Below are 20,476 nucleotides of genomic sequence, written 5' to 3'. Positions count from 1 at the left end.
TCTTGACATAGCAGGCATTAAACTCTGGAGATGATAATAGCTCGACGTTGTCTCAGTCTGCTTGCGGCCTGCTCGGTTGTCGATGCGCCCGTGGACAGTTTTACCTGCACTCGACGATGTCAACACCCTCAGTCGCCTCATGCTGCCGAAATGGAAGACATCGATGTAAAGATACCAGAGAAAAGTAACCAGCAAAAAAAGCCCCCCCCCCCCGGCCCATGCCACGGGTGTAGGTTATCATTCATAGGCCGGATGCCTTACTTTGCCATAAATCAATAAATAGCACTGGTCGCTCTCTACCCGTGGTTCGTAGTGTGCGGCTGAGACCTACATATTGTCCAGACAACGATAGCTACAAGACAGAAGATAGCAAAGAAATAACAATGTAAATTTTGGATGGCTACAAAGAGGCTTCGTCTTTCTGCCTTTTTCAAAGGTCTCTCTCGATATCTCGCTCATCTCAAGGTAAATTGTTCACCTTCAGCCCGCCCTGAGATCCTCGTGCTCGGCAGGTTTGGCTCCGAAGGATCGGCGATCTTCGCTTCTCTAAACATTCCTCCCTTGCGTTTGAGACTTTGAATTACTTATTTCTGGGGTCTGTAGCAGATAAGGTTCATTGGCTCTGCTTTCTGTACCGGCTTCCGACGGCCGATCTACGGGTCTTGGGAATCCAAAGCGGCTCGGCCCCAACCCATCTTCTGATCTCCCTCCGTGATGGGATGTCATTTCTCTTTATGAAAAAATAAATAAATAAAATAAAACAAATAAAAGGAAAAAGAAAAATAACGAAAACCAAATGTGCCGCTGCCTCCTAATCTCAAGGTATTTTAGCCGGGATAACAAGACACAAGTCACAGATTCCTGTTAGAAACGCACCCCAAGCAACACAGCGCTCGCGCCTATGACCAGGAGATGGTACGGCAGCCTCCATGTCATGAGCTTCACTTCTTTAAAGTAATTCTAAAATAAATAAATAAAAAGAATGTCTCACCTTCCAAATGATCTACGCAAATTGCTAGACCAACCATGTACCCTCCCGAGATTGATGGCATAGTTGTTTTTTCCTGGAGCACAGATATGCAGGACCAATCGTCAGCCCTAGAGCGGCTCACCTAGGTTTGCATTTAAGTAAGGTGAGCATGTCTGACAGGAAGCAGGGGGTCCAGATCTTGTATTTATCCAGGATAAAGCGGTAGTGTGCGTGCCCTAGAAATGACCCCTTGCTGCATGCAGCCGGCAGCCTTCGATCTGCCATTGAGCTTCCCATATCACGTTTTGATTGACGGGTGTTGCGTCGGCTCTTGTTTTTTTTTGCCGATCTACTGCGGCAGAATGTGGTCGCCGAGTTTGACCTGTGCATTGCCATTGGTTCGTCTCCAAAGAATGGGTGTCTTATTTTTTGCATTGTATGTCTCGGTAGATAATGTTACCCTTGTGGAATCGAATTAACAATCACACAATTTCGGAGTGGCTTCCTTGGCAGGACCAATGTGAGCCTCCAGCCTCCACAATGACAACTTGATTTGATGATCGTCCGATTGGCAGGGTTGGCCGTTCCCACCACTATTGCTAAACAGAAAGCCGAGGTTTTATTATACGTCTCGGACTCCGTGGAGCGGGGAGATTTGCGACCGCGGCACACGATGTGATCTATCAACATTGTGACACTGAACACTGTGACACTGCACGGGCGCAGCTGATCGACCGACGATCCGTCCAACCTGTCTCTGAGGCATATGATTCTTCCAAGAAGCCCCGTGTACAGTTAGTAAATTAGACTTCCGGCCGGGCAGATGCACTATCTTTTGATATTGGGGGGGGTGTCTTGACCCCGCGGACGGCAGATCCTAGCCGCACGACAATATGACCCGAAACTCATTGAAGGTCCAGAGGGTGGAAGGGCATCATACGGGAGAGCCCAGGCCAGGCCACGCGGCCCATGTACCCGTCCGCTCAGCCAAGCGCGCCTCGCGGAATTTGGGGTACGCGAGAGGCGCCGAGAAAACCAACAGACGAAGCCAAGGAATGAATTTTAAGCGACAAGATCAAGAGGAGTGGCTGAGCAGGCAAGATGACGTCCCAGTCACGGAGAATTGAAACGCCTCGGTAGCGGAATGAGAGGAGAGAGGGCCAAGACGGTGACCAAATGAAGGATCGCGGTGTAGATACAGTTCCACAGGAAATGCCCCGAGTGCACACTTGCCATCTGACATGAAATCCTGCAGATACCTAAAAAGGGCCTTACTGAATATTGAGAACGTTACCTAACAGATATTGAACCCCTTCAGAGGGGTGCCGATTTTTTTCTTTCGAAGTCAAATGGATGCCAATCTCTCGGCGTCTGGGCAGGCTCGGCTCGGACAAACCGAGGCCGATCTGGGCGATACGGAGCCAGTCGGTCAAGAGTAGATCAATCGTGATCGTTAATCTCATGGAATCTACGCCCGACTGGATCTACGCTAGACTGACAATATTCAAAGGGCACGACACTTTATGCTGATTGAACATCACGTGCACCGCTGTTACACCTCGCCAAGACCCGCACAAGGCCGTGTCGGCCAATCAGATCAAGTTTTCCCGGTCGTCGTTACACTGATTCTTGGCGACTTGGCGATTGGTAAGACAACGAATGCGCTGCGTGGGACAGGCCTCTGTCCAACATGAATTTTACGATCTGCGATCTGCTTCAACAGCAGATGCGACTGTCAAGAAAGGGCTAGAATGATAGCATAGGGTGATACCATCAAACGTCAACGTGAAACACACGCAACAGCGACCTTGAGCGCCGAGTCCTTGGCATCTGGGCACCTTGGCAAGAGCACCTGCAAACAGCAGGAGATGCCCTCCTCCGCTGCCATGGCCTTCCCTAGCCTTTCCGCCGTGCGGTTCTCTTATAAAACTCCCTTTCCGCCCTGGCTTTCCTCGTCCTTGTTTCGGCCAGGCGGAAACGCACCCTATACACTCCCTGCATCCCCCTATGATCCCCGGATCGTGCGAAAACCATGCGGTGAACCCTATAGACATTTAGTCGCCCTCTGTGCGCCTGTACGACCTTCACCGGCTCTCGCTCTCACACCTACACCTCCGGCTCGCCATGCGGCCGCCGGAGATGACATATAATCCTGCCTATCACCGGGCTCAGGACCCTCTCCGTGCGGCACCGGTCTCCATTCTGGCCTCTCGTCCCTGTCGATCGCTGGATTCCCCCGAACCGAGTCACTCAGTCCCGCAGCGCCCCTCCGACGAGTGGATGCCCGGCTGCAACGTCAGTCCCCCCTCCTCCACCCCGCGAGGGTCCCATACGTACTCCCCGGTGGCATCACGGCGCCAGTCCCGAGTGTACGACGGCTCGCAGATGACCCGGATCCTCGTCTCCAGCTCCGGTGCTGGTCACAAGGAAGAGCGCGGCAATTGGGCAGACCAGCCGTCCTTGATTTCGGAAGAGCAGTTGGGCATTCCGCGCGCGCATAAGCGAGGCATGCTGGAAGATATTACCGTCGATCAGGGTCACGATGCGCTTCTTATGCTAGTAAGTTTGCTTACATATATTCCAGAGACTGTCCCAGATCTAACAAACTTGCAGTTCCGACTCTCTGTCCCAGTACCGATATTCTCCTTCGCCGCCTGCCTTTATACCTGTTGCGCCCTTATATTCGCCTTCCTCGTCTCACCACTGCGTCTCTGTTCTCTATCACCATACCTCCGCAACTCCTCCTTCAAAGCACAGGTTTGCGACCTTCTTTCGCCATCTCTCCACATCCATGAACGGCTTGTCTGCATGCGGCCACCCATATCAGACAGTTCCTCCTCAACCCAATGGATCCGCTCCGAGTCCAACTCAGACCAGCCATCGATGCTAGCCGACTCAGCCAGATGTTATACCGTCGGCACCTCAATATGCATTTTGATCTTCTCACCATTCCTGAGCATTGCCATTCTCCTCTGCGCCTGGACGGCCGCCTTCTTCTGGGTTTTCACTATGGTCATGGGCAACCCAGACGGCACAGAGCGCAAAGACGACGGCCGCGCGGCGGTCCTAGGAGTCTGCAAATGGTGGCGGATGTGGCTGGCCAAGGCGCGAAAGCCATGACCAAGGACCTTCCCCTCGTCTCCCCACGGAAAGAACGATATCCCAAGATCGTAGGGTCCAAACACGGACCACGTCTTTCCTGAACTGGTAGAAAGATCCAGCGGAAAGAGATCCACGCGAAACGACCCCATCAACACTTCATTTGCCAATATTTTTTTTCGTCTCTTGGAGGCTACTACTATATACGTGCATCATGCGATGCACCCGGAGTCCGGAATCGGGGTTGTCTTTGATATTTCGAAGCGGGTGCATGAACTGTTTTCTTTTGGCTTCGATTCCCCTGTTACTTATTTTTGAGGGCTCCTTCAGTCCCTGCAGATTCCTGTGCGTGGTGTCTGTTCTTGACTTGACCGGGATGATGTATCATCCTGGGAAGTGAATACCCGCGTCAACTGTACCTGTATTTATGCTGTGCTTTTAACTTTGATACCCGGGTTTATGCCTTCTCAAGTCGAGCTTCTGTGCATAAGATGATTAAGATATAGTAGATCCCTGCACTCCGCATCTCCAGGTCCTCAAGTATCCAAGTTTTCCCGTAGAGAAGTATCACTAACTTCGGCAGTAAACACATCTAATGAAGTTTATATGATAGGCGGCATCCTGCAATGAGCTAAAATGAAACGAGATTGGATCATCTAGGTCTGAACGACCCTGATATATGCTACAAGCTCAAGATGACAACAGGTATTGAATTGCCAGAACGGCCGCAAAACGGGGGCAAAAATAAGCCCTGACAACCAATGAAACATACGCCGGAGAATGGAAATATGGCTCTAAGGCGAGAGTTATTAAGTATTATCTCATGTACATATGGATTGATCTGATCATTGGCGCCATCATTGGTGAGGTGATCGGGGTATGTGTTCGCTACGTGGGCAAGTAACCAACACGGCTCAAAAATGGGGTTTTCTAGTGTGCACCATTTGGTTGCACCTTGATACAAGACAATAAGGGGATCAAGTTAAGAGCTACAATTCAAGGAGACCGAGCGTGGCTCAGATTGCCAACAGTTACGTTGTAGAAAACCACTTCAAGTGCAGAAAAAAGATAGAATTTCTATGTGCAGATGCCCTAACAAACTTTTGCTCGTAATCAAATCATGACAAGACAAGCCCAATGACCTGCGAATATCAGTGAACCCCCAAACGGAAGCGCCAAGGGGGTATTATTCGAAACGTTTCGTCTAACCAAAAAGAACGTGTGCCAGAGCCTTGGGATGCGTGAAATAGTCTTCCCCGATCTCCCCATCACAGTAGATAGAAAGGAAAGAAGATATAAGAAAGCCTTGGACTTGCGTTTACCGGCTTCCACGACCGCGGCCGCCGAAACCACCACGGCCACCACGATCACCAAAACCACCCCGGCCACCACGATCACCGAAACCACCACGGCCACCACGGTCACCAAAACCACCACGGCCACCACGGCCACCACGATCACCAAAGCCACCACGGCCACCACGGTCACCAAAGCCACCACGGTCACCAAAGCCACCACGTCCGCCACGGGCACCGCCTCGGCCGCCACCACGTCCGCCAAAGCCACCACGGCCACGAGCACCATCACCCTTCATGCCTCCGCCCTTGCCCTTGAAGGGAGTGCGGCGCTTCTCGACACGGCCTCCGCCGGGAGAGCCGTGAGACTTGGCAGCACCCAGACCACGACGACCGCCCTGAAGGCTCTCCTTAATAGCGGCGTCATCATCTTCATCCAAATCCATAGCGTCACCGCCTCTCTTGGCTTGGCCCATCTTGACCTTACCCTTCTGGCCGCGGCGGACAGCGTCGGGTCCACTGACAGCCTCGAGGTAAGCATTGATGCCACCGACTTGGGCACCGCCCATCTCGACATCGGCAGGAGCGTCGTCATCGCCGAGAAGAAGACGACCATCAGCGTCAAACTTGGCATTGCGCTTCTTCTTCGAGCCCGGGCCGGTGTTCAGGAAGCGCAGGCTGGGCTTAGTAGTGGAGATGTTGGCCAGAGCATCGGGTGCCAGCAGATCCAGCGGGTTGTCGTCGGGAGACGTCTCGCGGATGTACTGGGTGCTCTGAGCCTTCTTCCTGCCGCCGGGGCCCTTACCCTTAATGCGAGCGGCCCCGGTCTCGTCGACATCGATTTCACTGGCGTCGTCGTCAAATTCATCGTCCGAGTCATCGGAGTCGGAACCGTAGACGGCCTTGTCGAAGGCGTTGCCGGATTGCTGCTGGGCGGGCTTCTCATCTTCCTCGTCGTCATCCTCACCAGCGGCACCCTCCTTCTTCTTACGCTTGTTGCGCTCACGCTGCTTTCGGATGTTAACGACCAACTTACGGTCGTCTTCACCAACCAGGCTCTCCATGAGCGGAGCACCGAAGCGGCGCACGAGTCGATCGATAATGCCCTTCACCTTGCTGCGGAGGCGACCCTTGTGCTCCTTGTTCCAAGCCATGAGGTTGGGGACAAGGGCCGAGAGACGGGGGCGCAGGGCCTCATCGGGAAGAACGACCACGGCAACCTTGACGAAGCCGAGGACAGACCGGACGATCTCGCGGTTATTGCTGGTAAGGAAGAGCTCCACGGTAGCCACGAGATCAGAGAGAACCTCGGGGCGGAGCTGGCTATGGAATTCGAAGAAGAGGCGAGACAGGGCAGTCACGGACGCGGCAACCATATGAGGAGACGAGCCGGCCAGACCAGCGGACACCATGGTGAAGAATTCCTCGATAGTGGCAGGGGCATCGGGCGAGTCGTCTGGCATATGCGAAACCAGCGAGTTACGAATCACGGTACCCTCAGGGTTGCGCTCGGCGTCGGTAGTGCGACGGGAGAGGTGGATCAGCAGATCGAAAGCTGCAGTACGGGCCTTCTCGTTGCTCTCCTTGCATCCCAGAACAACCTCAGACAAGATAGCCGGGATGAAGTGGAGCTCAGAGGTAGGCAGGTGAGTGATCAGCTCGTGAATGGCTAGCATGCGGTCTCGTCGACCGGACGCGGGAGTCTTGTCTGATGTGGCCAGCATGAGAGCCTGCAGCTCGCCGCTGCGCTCTTGCAAAGCAGCGCTACCCGTCTCGGTCGAAGCAAGACGAGGGATGAGCTTGTATGCCTTCTTGATGAGTTGCTGATCGGGGTTCGGGGAAGTTCCATTGAGGATAGCGGCCGCCATGGCGAAGAGGCCGCTGAAGCTGGTGCGAGGCAGATAGATAGACATGGCAATAACCAGGTCAATCAGGGTGTGTGAAGTCGGGGGCATCTTGTTGGCCTGGCCCTGTTGGGGCGCTTCTTGCTGCTGCTCCTCTCCCAGCGAGGACTCGAGCATGGATGTAACCCGGGAGAAAGTCTCGTTGAGTTCCGTCTCGGGAGTGATGCTCAGATAGGCATTAATACACTGCAGAATAAAGCCACGGTGGTGAGGAAGGGTCTGACTATAGACGTTGAACAGCACAGCCAGCAAGTTACTGGCAAAACCGGCCAAATGGGCAATGTTTTTGGTGGCAGCAGCCTTGGTGATCCGGCGCTGCAGGATCAAATCCTCTTCCTCGCTCTCCACAGACAGAATAGCCTGGTTAGACTCGACAAGGTTTTGCAAAGCGCGACAGATATCGACGCGCAGCTCAGCTTGCTTGTAGAGGACGTTGGAAAGCAGCTCAGCAAAGCTCTGGTCAAAGGCCTCAACCAAGTCAAGGGGCAGTTCACAGTATCCGGGGAGGATGCCCCAGGTCTGCTGGACGAGTGTTTCGAATATTTTCATCTCCACATGTTTCTCGGCGCTGCGGAAATCCATCATCTTCTGGTACAAAGCCTCACTCAAAGGCACAAACTCGGAACGGAAATGACGCAATTCGGTATTCGTAACAGAGTCACGGAGAATGGGCAGCATCCAGACACGGCCAGGCTGTCCGTTCTTCTGCTGAATAATGTTCAGCGGTAGAAGCTCAAGAACAGCTGCAGGGCCCATTGCTTCAATGGCACTGCTGAGGACGCCATCAGCCTCCTTCTTTCCGTGGAACGACTCGTTGCTGCGGAGTTCACCGATAGTCGTGACAAGGTTGACAAGGAAGGGGCTAGATCGCCACTTGAAGCAGTCGAACATGGCAGAGCAGACATTGAAAACCTCCATCCAAGCAGCCTGGTACTTGACAGACAGAAGATCACTAGCGGCCTTTGCCAACTTCTCCAGGGTCTTTTCATCGTACACAGATGGATCCAAAATGACACTGTTGGGAATACAATTGTGCAGGAAAGAGATCAAACACTCGGAAGCGGACACGCGAATGTTGTGCGAGGGCGAAGCCAAGAATCCAGAGATCAACTGGAAAAGATCAGGCAGCTTTTCGAAGGTATCTTCAGGGCTGATCTGAGCAGACACATCGTATCCGCGGGACAGTACTGCAATCCAGGGTGGAAGAAGCTGCGAGTCGTTCTGTGCAGGCTTCAGCTCGGAGATGGCGTCCAAAAGACGGGGAAGCTTGGAGGATGAGAACTCGTCCGCCATGCCCTCGAAAATGACCTCGAAGACCTCAAACGCACCCATAGTAATGTACTCATTGCTGGAACGAGAAGCATTCATCAACAGCTCACAGAGCGACTCGATCTTCTTGCTGGGCCAACCGCCCGAGGCCGTGGCAATGGTCTTGACCAGCTGGAGCGAATGGATAATGAGAGGCTCATGGTTATCTTTGTGTGCATCATGCTTGCCCTTCTTCTGCTTAGAGGCAGTCTCAATGCTATCGCCCAGCGTCTTCATCGCAGACTCGGCGCACATATCCGCAGCGGGGTGGTCCAAGGACGGGCTGGGCGGGGGAGTCTTGAGTACATTAACCAAGGCATCCTGTGCGCGCTTCCGAACCTTGGGCCTGTGATCAACCGAAAGACTCAGCAGACCCGCCGTCGCTCGGCGAGGACCGATCTGGGTGTGAGGCAGATTCCATGCTGCGGCATCCTGGGCAATGAGCAGCGACTCGAGGCAGCCAATTGACGGTCGCAGGAGTGGGGCATCGACCTCGGGCAGCGAAAGAGCAGGCGCGAGGCCAGTGAGGATCTGAGAGAATTTCGAGCGAAGGATCGGAGCAGGGACGTAGCCGGTGGTGATATCGAGCAGGTAGACGACCGACGTCGCCAAGTCCTTGTTAACAATGCCTTGGTCGGCGGACAGAGATTGGGAGAGCAGCGCAAGGAGCGCAGCAAAATATGCGGTCGGGGAAAAATCTGCCTTTTGGTCGCGAAGAGTGTCCTCCACTGCAGAGAGCACCACGGCGGTCTGCACTTGGGTCAGTAAGTTTTCGGAGATTTGACACGGAATCACACATACATGGTGCTGATTCTGCAGCTTAGGAGACTTGATCTTCTCGAGCTTCTCCGCCAGGGTCGCCATGGTGATCGTGGACGACAGGGGAGAAGGGGAGAAAGCGTGCGGGGATGCTGTTCTGGCGGTGATGGAGAAAAATCGACGAGAAAAAAAAAGGTACAACGGGTTCTTGGCGCGGTTATCGATAAGCAACTGGCTACAAACTCTCCACGCACTGAGACCCGCTTCTATTCTGGAGAAAATGTAGTTGAAAAAAATTCACAGAACCATCCATTCGTCAAATTCTACTATTGAACAGGGCAAAAAAGGGAATATGGTCCCGAATTGGGTGTGAGGATGGCCATTCTGCGCCACTATCCGTGGGCGTCCCACATATCGCAGCAATCGGGATGCGGAGAGACGAAGGAGAACGGCAAAATCAGCTTCCGACTAGGGGCTACTTGCCCCATGGCATTCTGTAGCGTATCGCGTATCCTTCATAGGTCCCTCGTATAACCTCGCGTGCACAGTTTGTTAGAGCCTCGATAAATCCGAGCGCGACTAGAAGCAGGCCATTGCAAGATAGACTTCCCACTTGTCACAGCCATCTAATAGTGTACAAGCGAAGAAGTTCAGGTCCATCAGGGTGGGTTCCATCCTACCATGACGAAGCCTCCAATGGTTCCGAGAGGGCGACGCAAAAGATTTCGGGACTTCGGAGATGAAGACAACGACCGCACAAGCAACCGTAAAATGGCCACTAGAATAGAATCTCGCCACTGTGCTCAGGCTCAAACCCAAGAGCCGACAGCTCGGTGTGTCGCTTCTTATCACCGCTCTTGCGCTGGTTGTCTTCTTGTTTCTTGAGTTCGAAGACTTCCTCGAAGGGAGCCTTGGTTACCGTAGTTGGGATATCATCTTCACGGTCCAGGTCCTACAACATCGCATTAGCATTAGGGCTCGATGTCTTGGAAGTCAGGGCCCTCAAAAGCACATACCACTTCACCGAGTAAGAGGACGTTCTCGCCACGCACGAGGAAGATTCCGCGCGGGACATCGGCGTAAACTTTCCCGGCGTAGATACGCTCAATAGTATCCTGAAGAACAAGGTTCGCTGTGAAGCGGCAAGAGAGGCTGGTAAGAGAAGGTTTCTGTGAACGGTGATGCGACACTCATACCGAATTGGTCCCAGCTTCGCAAGACACCGATCAATTTCCTCCCATCGCGCAAAACGAGCACGAGCTTCTCTTTAATGCAAAATTTTCATGTCAGCGAATGACTCTTCCCGATTCATCAATGGGTTTCGATCCCACGTACTATCTGTCAAGTCGAGTAATTGTGCGGCGGTGGTGAACATCTGCGGGGGGAGCTGAGGTGGGCCAGAGGTCGGCTGCATCTGACCAGCGGGACCAAGAGTATTCTGTTGAGAGAACTGCTGCGAGTTGCGCTGCTGCGCATTCGCAGGGCTGTCGTTCAGCGACAATCGCTCCATGTCGTCGGTAGGAGGTGCGTGTGTGAGAGAAACGGGGTAGGGGTTAAGGGACCGGTGTGGCTGTGAGAATTTGTAGTTGACGGATATTCAATTCAGGGAGAAGACTTGTTCATTCTGGGTCAGGCTGCACCGGGATTTAAAGCAGCACAGGACAATGCGAAACTGAAGCCGCTGAAGACGATTATCAAGGGCGGTGGGGTGTGTTTGTCAAGTTTGCATCGTCAATGCCGAAGCGCTACTGCGTTCGTTCCTATATTTTTTCCGTTCTATTTCCTATTTTTCTCATTCATAATATAATATTCATTTTGAAAGTATTGGAATATTTCCCTATGTTTCGAAAGGTGACCAAGTCAAGTAGTTGCGATATGCATTCGGAACTGAGCATACCTTGTAAACCGCATTATATTATGGATGGGATAGACGCTGTCTCCCTGGTCTGTCCTCGTGAAGAAACGAGAAAACTGAAGTGAAAGCTCCTATTCATTTTCTACAGCTGTGTTTTTAGACAGAAAATAATATTCGATGCCGACATATCAGATCACAAAGAGAGGAGGGAGGTTAAAGAGAAGGGTAGATATAGAAGAACTATGATAGGTAAAGAGTGAGGTGCGGTTGGGCACTTGGATAGAAACGAAGCGGCCAGAGAAAGCAGATAATCCATTTTGAATTGGTAGCTAGAGAAAAGTACATATATTTAATTCACCAAAATCCCAACACCCTGAAATCAGAGGTTCTTATTTCTCCCCTTCTTTGCCCCACCAGCTATCTGCCAGCGGGTGAATATCATCAGGTGGGATGTCAATCCTGTGTTTCGCGTTCGTTTCATGAACAACACCAAACAGATCATTTCTCCTTGCAATTACGGGGTCCAAGTCGATCTGTGTCACACCCATGACGGAACCCATTAGAGTTGGATACCCGATACCCTACTGGAAGCGAATCACCCCGATCCACTTGCCAAAAGTGCATCGTCTTTCCATGTAGTCCCACTATCTCTTTCATGGCTTCCTTCACCGCTTTCTCCCACTCATCCGGATATTTAGCTTCCGGCTCGGGCTTCTGGATATGGGAGCAGTAATGCGTTGCCTCGATGTAACAGGTCACATTCTCCCTGCCGGGATCGGTTTAGATGAGTAAGACATTGAGAAATTCGCAGAGTTTGTGTAGCGGCTTGTACTCTGGGTTTGGCCCAGACATAGTGAGAGAGAGGATACTTGAGAGATCTTGATACCGTAACCGACTCCGACCGATTTATACCCTGGGACCCACCATAATTCGGATTAGTTTGGGTTGAATACTAAAGCCATAATACCATCATCAGGCCTTTTGGTGAAACTGTTTTCTGTGCATTTACATCGGACGGCTGTCACGCTTCGGGGTTCCATTCGGGGTTCGGGGTTCTATTCGGCGTCTTTTGTCGGAGATCGGGAATCTAATCTCGTACGAGATAATTACGTATTGATAATGTATCGGACGAGAGTTAGTACTGCCAGTTTTGACGATTTTGAGTCGAGGTGCCGGAAGAGGGAAAAGGATTTACTAGGTCGGTATAAGTCAGAACAAGTAATACCAGGGCGAACAGATGGATGCCGATTAAATCCATGGGGGCCGGCGAGGAACTATAACCCGCATAGGTGTGGTGTGACTGACGCCAAACTCCCGCCACGTCAATGGTCTCATGACTTCCATCGTTCTAATCGGCGACCTCCTCCCCCACAAAAACAAAAAAGGCGAACAGAACCCCAGACAAATGAGTAGCAACATCACCGTTGTCGATATTTTAAGCCTGCCGTTGTGATTGTTAAGGCTTTGGGTTCCGACGGGGTTTTCCAATTTTACAAACATTTTACATATAACCCTGTGGATCATGAACGTCTTTTATAATTTCCCTTGTTCTTGACGATGCTTACCAGAGGTGGCTTCCTCAATTCGACCACAGTGAAGCGAATCCTTGTTCGACTAAATTGCGAAGTCGCGGATGACTTAGTCCTGGAGCTTGAGCTCATGGGCCTTGCTGTGGCAACAGGCATCATGGACGCGACGACTTTTCCCGATTACCACGTTTTCGTCTCAAACCAGACTGGCAACACGGCTCTGCTTGCTGTCGGAGCGTTACATATTGATGGTAGTATTGTGAAGCTGCAAAATGTCTGCATTAGCCTTGGGCTTTTCATTGCTGGTGGCCTGATATTAGGCCAGCTCGGAAATGCATTTGGCCCTCGGCGACGGCTCTGGCTTCTAGTCACCAATATGCTTCAAACAACACTGGTTGTTGTGGCGACAAGTTTGAGATGGAAGTATACGACAGGTGAAGGTACTTCCGGCTCATTTGCGGTCCTGGCGTTGCTCGCCTTCGCAAGCGGGGGCCAGATTGCTGTCGCGAGGACGATCAACGTTCCGGAAATTACCACAGGGATGGTGACCTCAGCATACATTGATCTCATCGTTGATCCGCGTATGTTATCCTCGCATAATCGACCAAGGAACCGGAGATTCTTCTTTATCTGTTGCTTGTTGCTTGGAAGCTTTATTGGTTCCATTGGGTATCATTATGTCGGGCCCGCCTTATCACTGCTCTTGTCGGCAATTTGTAAATTGGTCGTAACGATGGCCTTCTTTGCAAATTCCGATATCTCTACAAGTGATAGAAGTGCGGAAAATAAATGCGAAGTATTATCCAGTGCGACACCAGATGATCCCATCCGACCGACTGCTGCCAGGAACTCTGCTGGTTCGGTCCGTTCGGTCAGGTCGGCTCCGCCTTTTCTTTCACTATACGGCCCTCCCAGCAGTTTTGATCTTCGTGACGGCAAGAATGTCCGTGGAACCGTGTGATTCAATATACACTATAAAATTAACACCGCGACGACTAACGAATTTCCTCTCTCGTCATCCCTAGACGGACGTGGCCTACTGGATCCTGTGCAAGTTCCTGCGAACATCCTTGACAGCCATTCGAGACATGATCAGCGTCTGGCTCTTATCATATCACGAATGAAATAGCTTTGGAGAAGGAAATCTCGGTGCCATGTTGTAGATATCCACTTTTTGCCATTCTCAAGATGATGATGGCTTTACCGTAAAAAGATGGATGCCTGGGCCTGGGACTGGCGTTCTTGAATACAGACCAACTTACAGAAAAATGAAATTTAATTGAAGTTAACATTCCTTCCCCCAGAGACAAGGAGTATATGATTTGCTGGTATTTTAGACTATCCTCTGTAAGGCTATCGATCGAAAGGTATCAGTTCGTTCTTTATCCATTTTCACCATGAAGAACAAGACATTCAGACAATATAAAAAAACCACAGAGCAAAGACTGGATTCACAAACACATAGAAGGGCAAGTAATTCCCGAATGTTTATCGAACTACGTAGTTCGCGAATGTGCGCTATCACATTTCATCTCCACCAGGTTCACCGCCCCTAGCGTCGACATCCGAAGATTCAGCTCCAAGTCCATCTTCTCTCTCATCATATGTCTCACTGGGCAGCGGGGTCTACTAAACCCGCTCTTTGACGCTCAAAAGCAACAGTTACATCATAGAGGCAGAACTCAACAAACGCGGCCTCTCCCAGGGCGCAGTTTATTCAGTTTCTTTCTCAGCGCAGTTTCCTCGAAAAGACCAGCTAATCCAGACATGAAGAATAATACACAGTGCGTGCAGCAATCAATTTACAGAATACAAACCATACAACAGAAAGAATGGGGGAATATGTGAACGAAAGCGGCCAAAAAAACCCCCGAAAAGGAAAAGAAACCCAACACAAATCCAATCCAAATCAGCACATTCCAACGAATCAAACAAGACAGACCCCCCTCTGCTGCCCTCTGATCCTGTCTTCTCTCCTACGACTATATGGCGCGCAGTACGGCTCATCCGACGACCCGATGCTAGCTCGCACACCATCCTGCGACCGGTGATACGCCGGACTCGACGGCGCAGGGGCAAGCTGCATAGCCGTGAACTGGGCGTCGGAGATGATGCGCCGGCCGTAGAGGTAACGCATCAGCTCGAAATCCGGCCTGCTGCCTGCTAGCGTCTGTCCGTGCTGGTAGTGTTCCGTTGCGACGTGGTCCAGCATGCGGTCCCAGGCCGGTGGGTCTGTGCCCGTATCGTCTTTTGGAGTGTCCGCGGTGATGATATCCACGGGGGTCATCGAGTCCGAGTCACCGTCGACGAACTTCGTATTCGGGCAGAGCGGGCACCGCGCCGTTGATGGCGGCGGGTGGGTGCGGAAATGACTGTGAACATGGGTGCGCCACTCCGCGGGGTCGTTAAAAGAATCGTGGCAGTCCAGCATGTGGAAAAGGCAGATATACATGCGACTCGGGATATCTTCAGGAACGGAGATGGCGAGAGACGGCGCAGCATTATTCCACGACGAAGATGAAGCGCGCGAAACCACACCCTCTCTTGCAGACCCGAGGGATGTGATAACGGGCGCCATGCCATACTCCATCGAAGCAGGTCCCCCACCGTCAGCGGAATCCACCGACGAGCTCGACGGCGAGGAAGACCCGCTCGACAAGCCCGGTAGCGTGGGCGACGAAGCCGGCATAGCTCTGACGATCACGCCGTGCCTTTTGTTAAGCGGGCTTTCACTCATATGGAAGTTCGACGCAGAGGAAGCGGCGGACGGAGAACGGCGAGCAGAGATACTGATAGAGCAGATCGGGGGCGAATCTGACGGCTCTTGGGACTCGCAGGCTCCGACATGCTCCGCACGGGCTGCTGGCGGGGAAATTTAGATACCCTGGTGATCACGTTAGAGGCTTTGTCGTAACCGGCGCACGAGCCGTATAGGAATCGTTCGGGCGTGCGGAGATTGCGATATTTCAATGAACGAGAGATACATACACTAGAGTCCCCGTCCGAGTTTCGAGGGCCAGATATGATCGCAACTTCTTTTCTATACAAGTACCTGTAGGAGAGTCAGCATGCATGTCATCTTAGGTCCGGCGAAGCCCGACACCCTGCATACAAGCATACATAGAGGTGGGTACGTTTGAACGAACGTACGGAATAACAGACACGATACAGTTCTGCACGGGCTAGGCGTCCATGGCGGTAGAGGGTGGATGCGAAATACAAGGATTGGACTGGACAGGCAAAAAGTTCCAAAGTTCGCGTGTGTACCTGACGGATTTTCTGCGCTAAGCAATGGAGGGGGAGCGGGGGCGTCGGGCTAACGTTTGGGCTGTGCAGTAGCATCGTTGGAAGTGCTCTCATTTGTGTATTTCAAGGTGAAGGATATTTTGTACTTGGGACCAGATGTTGAGGACTGGTCTAGATGTGACAGATCGGCATGGTCGATGGCGTTTCCAAATTGAGTGCTATATCCTTCGTTCCGGCGCATCTCGTGGGAGGGGGTGCCAACCGCATTCATGTGAAAACAACCACACTAAAACTACAGAAACTTGATGAAATGAATATGAATATGAAGTGAGATTTTCGGTTTTTCCCATGCAGAGCAGGGTCAGCAATTAGAGAAGAGAATAAAAAAAAGGTGGTCAAAAGTATAACAGACCACAGGCCTGGGAGAGGAGAATCAAGGACATATGAAAAAATAAGTAGTCAAGGTCGACCGAAAAGAAAATTTTGGACTCGAAGAAGAGAAGACCCCTAGGAGAAAGAAACAGCCACAAGTAAAATCCCATCCGTCTATATCATGGAGACGCCGACTATAAAAGAAAAATCCATCCAAACCGACACCGATGATGCCTGCAATCCAGTAAAATGCACAAAGTCTATATCGTTTCGTGGCGCGCATAACAGAACATGAGAAAGGGCAAGATTAGAAGCGATCGGTCAGGTCACCGCCCACAACAGAGTTGCTGGTCGACGAAGACATGGACGCGAAGCCGACCGTCGGGTTGAGCATGTCCTGCACCGCAACCTTGGGAACTTGAGGCACGGGAAGCTTGCGCTGCGTGCCATCGGGTTTGGACATGATATCCGTGATACTCGGCCCCATGTGGCCTTGACCGGGACTGTAGTAGTTGGGACCCTCGGGTTGAGGCTCCATCGGGGCCAGAGCAGGGGTGTGTTGAAGGGTCAAGTGGCGGATCGAGGGCAGGTGCAGTTCGTTCGCTCCAAGAGGGCGCAGACGAGGCGAGTGTGCAGGAGTAGCCAGAGGAGTGTGATCGGGAGTAGGAGAAAGCGAGTCGTGCGAGAAGGTCGGGGACGAGGGCGCGGTGGAGTTGGGAGAGTTGGGGCGCGAGCGCTTCACGCGGTGTCCACCGTAAGCATCATCATCCTCGTTCGAGTGCGACCGAGTCATGTTCTGAGAGATGGCATAGGCAGAGAGAGAAGGCAGACCGCGGCCGGTGCCATGACGCGAACCGAACATGTGTCGCGATCCGTGGAAGCCCATGTGGTCATCGCGCTCGACCTGGGACGCAGCGGTGGCCAGCAGATTGATATCCATACCAGACGAGGCGCGCTCGTTGTTGCGCGAGTAGGGGCCCAGATTTGAGCGCATGTGATTCGCGTAGTTGGAGAAGGAGTGCGGCGGCGAGACGTCCGGGGATCCGACCTGCGAGACTGGCGCGGAGCGAGTGATGGGCTTGCTCGGCGGAGGCATCATGTTGGTGGCGCTCGCCATCGCAGCATCCTGGCCGGCGGCGGAGGCAGCGGCGGCCGCAAGGTGCTGGGCCTTGTTGCTGCGGCGGGAGTTGGGGTTATTATGGATGCGCGAGTGACGTGTGAGTTCGTCGGAACGGCTGAAGCGCTTGGTGCAGCCGGGGAACTGGCAGGCGTGAGGCTTCTCGCCCGTGTGCGTCCGAATATGCCGGGTCTGGTGCTCCAGGCGGTGGAATGCACGGTCACAAAGTGGACATTTATAAGGCCGGGGCAGGTCCTGACGGACCTCATCGTTGCCAGGACGAGCACCCTTCATGAGCGGCGGCAGCAAGCTCACAGAAGAAGCCATTGAAGAATTGGAGTCTCCCGAAGAAGGAGATTGCTGAACAGTGGAATCCACTGCTTCTTGAGGATTCAGTAGATTGGAAAACCCCGATGACGAAACCGGTGGTGGCATGTGAATATCTCCAGGTGGGACGACACCGGATTTGTGGCCGGTAGAAGCAGGGTGTGCAAAAGGCAGAAGGGAACCGAGGGAAGCAAATTATCACCACAGGAGGCCCAGAGCTAAAAAGGTCCCGGTTGATCTGCACCCGAGGGGGGTTGTTCAAAGCCGATCGATGATCTACCTTGTGATGCTATCACAAGTGTTTCTTGTATATGTGTAGGAGTGTGGGGAAGGTGATGTTGGTATGCGAGGTGGAAAAAGGGGGAAAGAGAAGAATCTGGAGACGGCGATCTGGGGAGCAGGAGATGATAAAGAAAAAGAAGGAAGGGGGGGGGGAAGATGTATGAGGAATGGAGGGGAAAAATGGAGGAAGGGAGAAATCGGGGAGAAGGGGGCGCTTCGGGATCGGAGTTGGGGGAAAAGTCAGAAAATCAAAGGCCAAAAAAAAAAATAATAGAAATAGAAAAATCAAAAAGGAAAAAAAAAAAATATAAAAAAATTAAAAAAAGACTTATCGCATTGTAACAAGGTTGGGCTACGGTGTGGGGGAGAAGGGACCGGGGGGCGAAAAGGGAAAAGCGAGAAAAAAAAAAAAAACTCTGAGCAAAAAGGGAAGAAAAAAAAAGAAAAGAAAAAAAATGGACAACGTGCGGTAGATCGACTTGCCTATTGCAGCGGTGGGAAATTCCCCATCTACGCTTTTCCTTCCTCCACGGTCTACCTGGATCATAGGATCTGATTTTATTCCATTCTGTCTATGTTGTATAATTCATCGGGTACATTTCGACATCCGTCATGGCATGATTCGCCCACCCGAGGTGACGGGGAAAGGAAGAAAAGACGAAAAGGGCGACGCACTCCATACCGCAAATGTGGGGACGAGGGCTAGTTCCGACGCTACGCAAAAGGTCCTCTGATTATCTCATAGTTTCCTGAAGAACTCCGTGTGGCGTGATTGGGGTGCGTGGACTTTGTGCGGCCGCTCCGTGCCTTGTCCGGCTATCGCGCGTCTGGAGAAAGCTGGGAACCAGTTCCTTATCTCCCAAAATGCATGATAAACCATGATGGCATGAGCCAGTCATAAGTGAAAGGTTATCTCCTTCTCGGTCGGTCTTACTCCCACGGTCATCCCCAGTGACGCCAGAGTCAATCATCGATGATGTCGACACATGATGCACTGATTCGAGCATGATAGAGTCATGAGCCCGATCATACAGGTGAGACCGCACGAAAAGGAACCGGATCACATTGGAATTGTTCTGGTCTTGGGACCATGGAATGACCATGGTAGGGTTCAAATCAGGGTGGCCCGATAACAAGAGGACGGGTTAAATACCCCGGATTCTCTGGGGACTAGGACGGTGAGCCCATCGTCCGGACTAATGGGCGCGGATTCCCCAATTCGTGCAGAAGATGCAAAAGCCGCAAGTTCAGATGCAAAAGCCGCAAGTTCAGATGCAAATGTTCCAGGATGACAAGTGTTGTGACACAGGTTCATGCTTCCGAAGGCAGCCGTGATTACGGTCTTGCTCGGTCTTACTTCGGGGGCCCCGTGGAGGTTTAGCCCCAAGCCAAGGCCTCAGGATAAAGAAAGATACGCCCACTCGGCAAGCTCCTCCCGGTTTCCCGTCCACTCAGGCAAGGGCCCCCATGTGATGGCTACCGGCAGCCTCACTGGTTTAGCCAGACGATCGCCTACATACACCCTTGATCGTCCCCCCGGTTCAAGATCCAGGGCGGTGGGCGGTGGCCTGCATATAGCCCTGCCCCCTTTAGTGGCAGATCTTAGGTCTGAAAATAGGCGGGAATGCGCAAAACAATCCACACGTAGTATCAGTCTTGCGTGGCCGGGTTTCCGGAACTCTCTCTCCCTCTCTCTCTCTCTCTAGGTGTTCCGTTCAGGCGAACCCCGTGGAAACGTCCCACGGGCCATCACCCCAGATTGTAACTGCAACTCAATATCTTTTTCCGGGAGATAAGGGCTGAGAGCTCGGATGCCGGACTTTTGGCCGAGCAGATGTGGGGACTCCACCGTGCGGAATCCGTGCCGGACGCGGACACTGCACCTCTGGTCTCTCCACGGGGAATGGTGCAATCACCCTGGAGAAACTCCGGATTCAGCGCCCCGATCTGCAGGGGGGTTGAACATCCCATAGACCTGTCGACCGCTTCGAGCAATTACCCGCATTTTGCCGAGCCCTTGATGAAACTGTACACGCGGTGCAAATGGAACTACGGGGCTTTCACCGGGGGCTACGCTGCACTTGGTCTGATTCTGATTGGAGCGACGAGGCGTTTCAGAGCAACCCGGCTTTCCGTAACCCTCGTCTCACTTCCTCTCTTCGTATTTCCTTCGCTTCCCTGCAGACTTTTCAGAGATCCGCCCCGCGATCGCATTGATCGACACCGCTATCTACCTACTATTGCAGCGCGGGGCTCGTAGTTTCCTCTTCAATTGCCGATTTCTTCCGTAGAGCAGACTCCTCATCGATTCAATGGATCACCGCCGTCTTATCATCACATTCGCTGGGATGATCGTCAAGGTTTGGGGTGATGTACCCAGTGATCGTCACCTCCCAGCATTGGTGACTCAAAG

At 52.3% G+C, this 20,476-nt stretch overlaps 6 protein-coding genes across 6 annotated transcripts; 2 read left to right on the top strand and 4 right to left on the bottom strand.

Moving 5' to 3' along the window:
* Window positions 1–3,094: 3,094 nt before the first annotated feature.
* N7498_001879 (uncharacterized protein) lies at window positions 3,095–4,090 on the top strand (the record flags this gene model as incomplete). The annotated part of the gene is made up of 2 exons (XM_058448941.1): window positions 3,095–3,529; window positions 3,584–4,090. The coding sequence occupies 2 exons, from the start codon at window positions 3,095–3,097 to the stop codon at window positions 4,088–4,090; spliced, it is 942 nt and encodes a 313-aa protein (XP_058311285.1).
* Window positions 4,091–5,387: 1,297 nt separating this feature from the next.
* Window positions 5,388–9,440, bottom strand: N7498_001878 (mRNA-binding protein RRP12; the record flags this gene model as incomplete). The annotated part of the gene is made up of 2 exons (XM_058448940.1): window positions 5,388–9,326; window positions 9,378–9,440. 2 exons carry the CDS (start codon window positions 9,438–9,440, stop codon window positions 5,388–5,390), a joined length of 4,002 nt encoding a protein of 1,333 aa, XP_058311284.1.
* Window positions 9,441–10,113: 673 nt separating this feature from the next.
* On the bottom strand, window positions 10,114–10,845 carry N7498_001877 (U6 snRNA-associated Sm-like protein LSm1; the record flags this gene model as incomplete). The annotated part of the gene is made up of 4 exons (XM_058448939.1): window positions 10,114–10,287; window positions 10,352–10,467; window positions 10,532–10,600; window positions 10,671–10,845. 4 exons carry the CDS (start codon window positions 10,843–10,845, stop codon window positions 10,114–10,116), a joined length of 534 nt encoding a protein of 177 aa, XP_058311283.1.
* A 1,902-nt stretch (window positions 10,846–12,747) lies between these two features.
* Window positions 12,748–13,680, top strand: N7498_001876 (YoaK family protein; the record flags this gene model as incomplete). Its single annotated transcript, XM_058448938.1, has 3 exons — window positions 12,748–13,300; window positions 13,494–13,581; window positions 13,638–13,680. 3 exons carry the CDS (start codon window positions 12,748–12,750, stop codon window positions 13,678–13,680), a joined length of 684 nt encoding a protein of 227 aa, XP_058311282.1.
* Window positions 13,681–14,646: 966 nt separating this feature from the next.
* On the bottom strand, window positions 14,647–15,456 carry N7498_001875 (uncharacterized protein; the record flags this gene model as incomplete). Its single annotated transcript, XM_058448937.1, has 1 exon — window positions 14,647–15,456. One exon carries the CDS (start codon window positions 15,454–15,456, stop codon window positions 14,647–14,649), a length of 810 nt encoding a protein of 269 aa, XP_058311281.1.
* Window positions 15,457–16,644: 1,188 nt separating this feature from the next.
* Window positions 16,645–17,781, bottom strand: N7498_001874 (C2H2-type zinc finger protein; the record flags this gene model as incomplete). The annotated part of the gene is made up of 1 exon (XM_058448936.1): window positions 16,645–17,781. The coding sequence occupies one exon, from the start codon at window positions 17,779–17,781 to the stop codon at window positions 16,645–16,647; it is 1,137 nt and encodes a 378-aa protein (XP_058311280.1).
* Window positions 17,782–20,476: the final 2,695 nt, after the last annotated feature.

This window comes from Penicillium cinerascens (genome assembly GCF_028974065.1).
Source record: "Penicillium cinerascens strain IBT 15544 chromosome Unknown contig_1_segment0_segment0, whole genome shotgun sequence".
Taxonomy (NCBI): domain Eukaryota; kingdom Fungi; phylum Ascomycota; class Eurotiomycetes; order Eurotiales; family Aspergillaceae; genus Penicillium; species Penicillium cinerascens.
The sequence above is the reverse complement of the archived record's forward strand: the minus strand, read 5'-3'. Positions and strand labels throughout refer to the sequence as shown.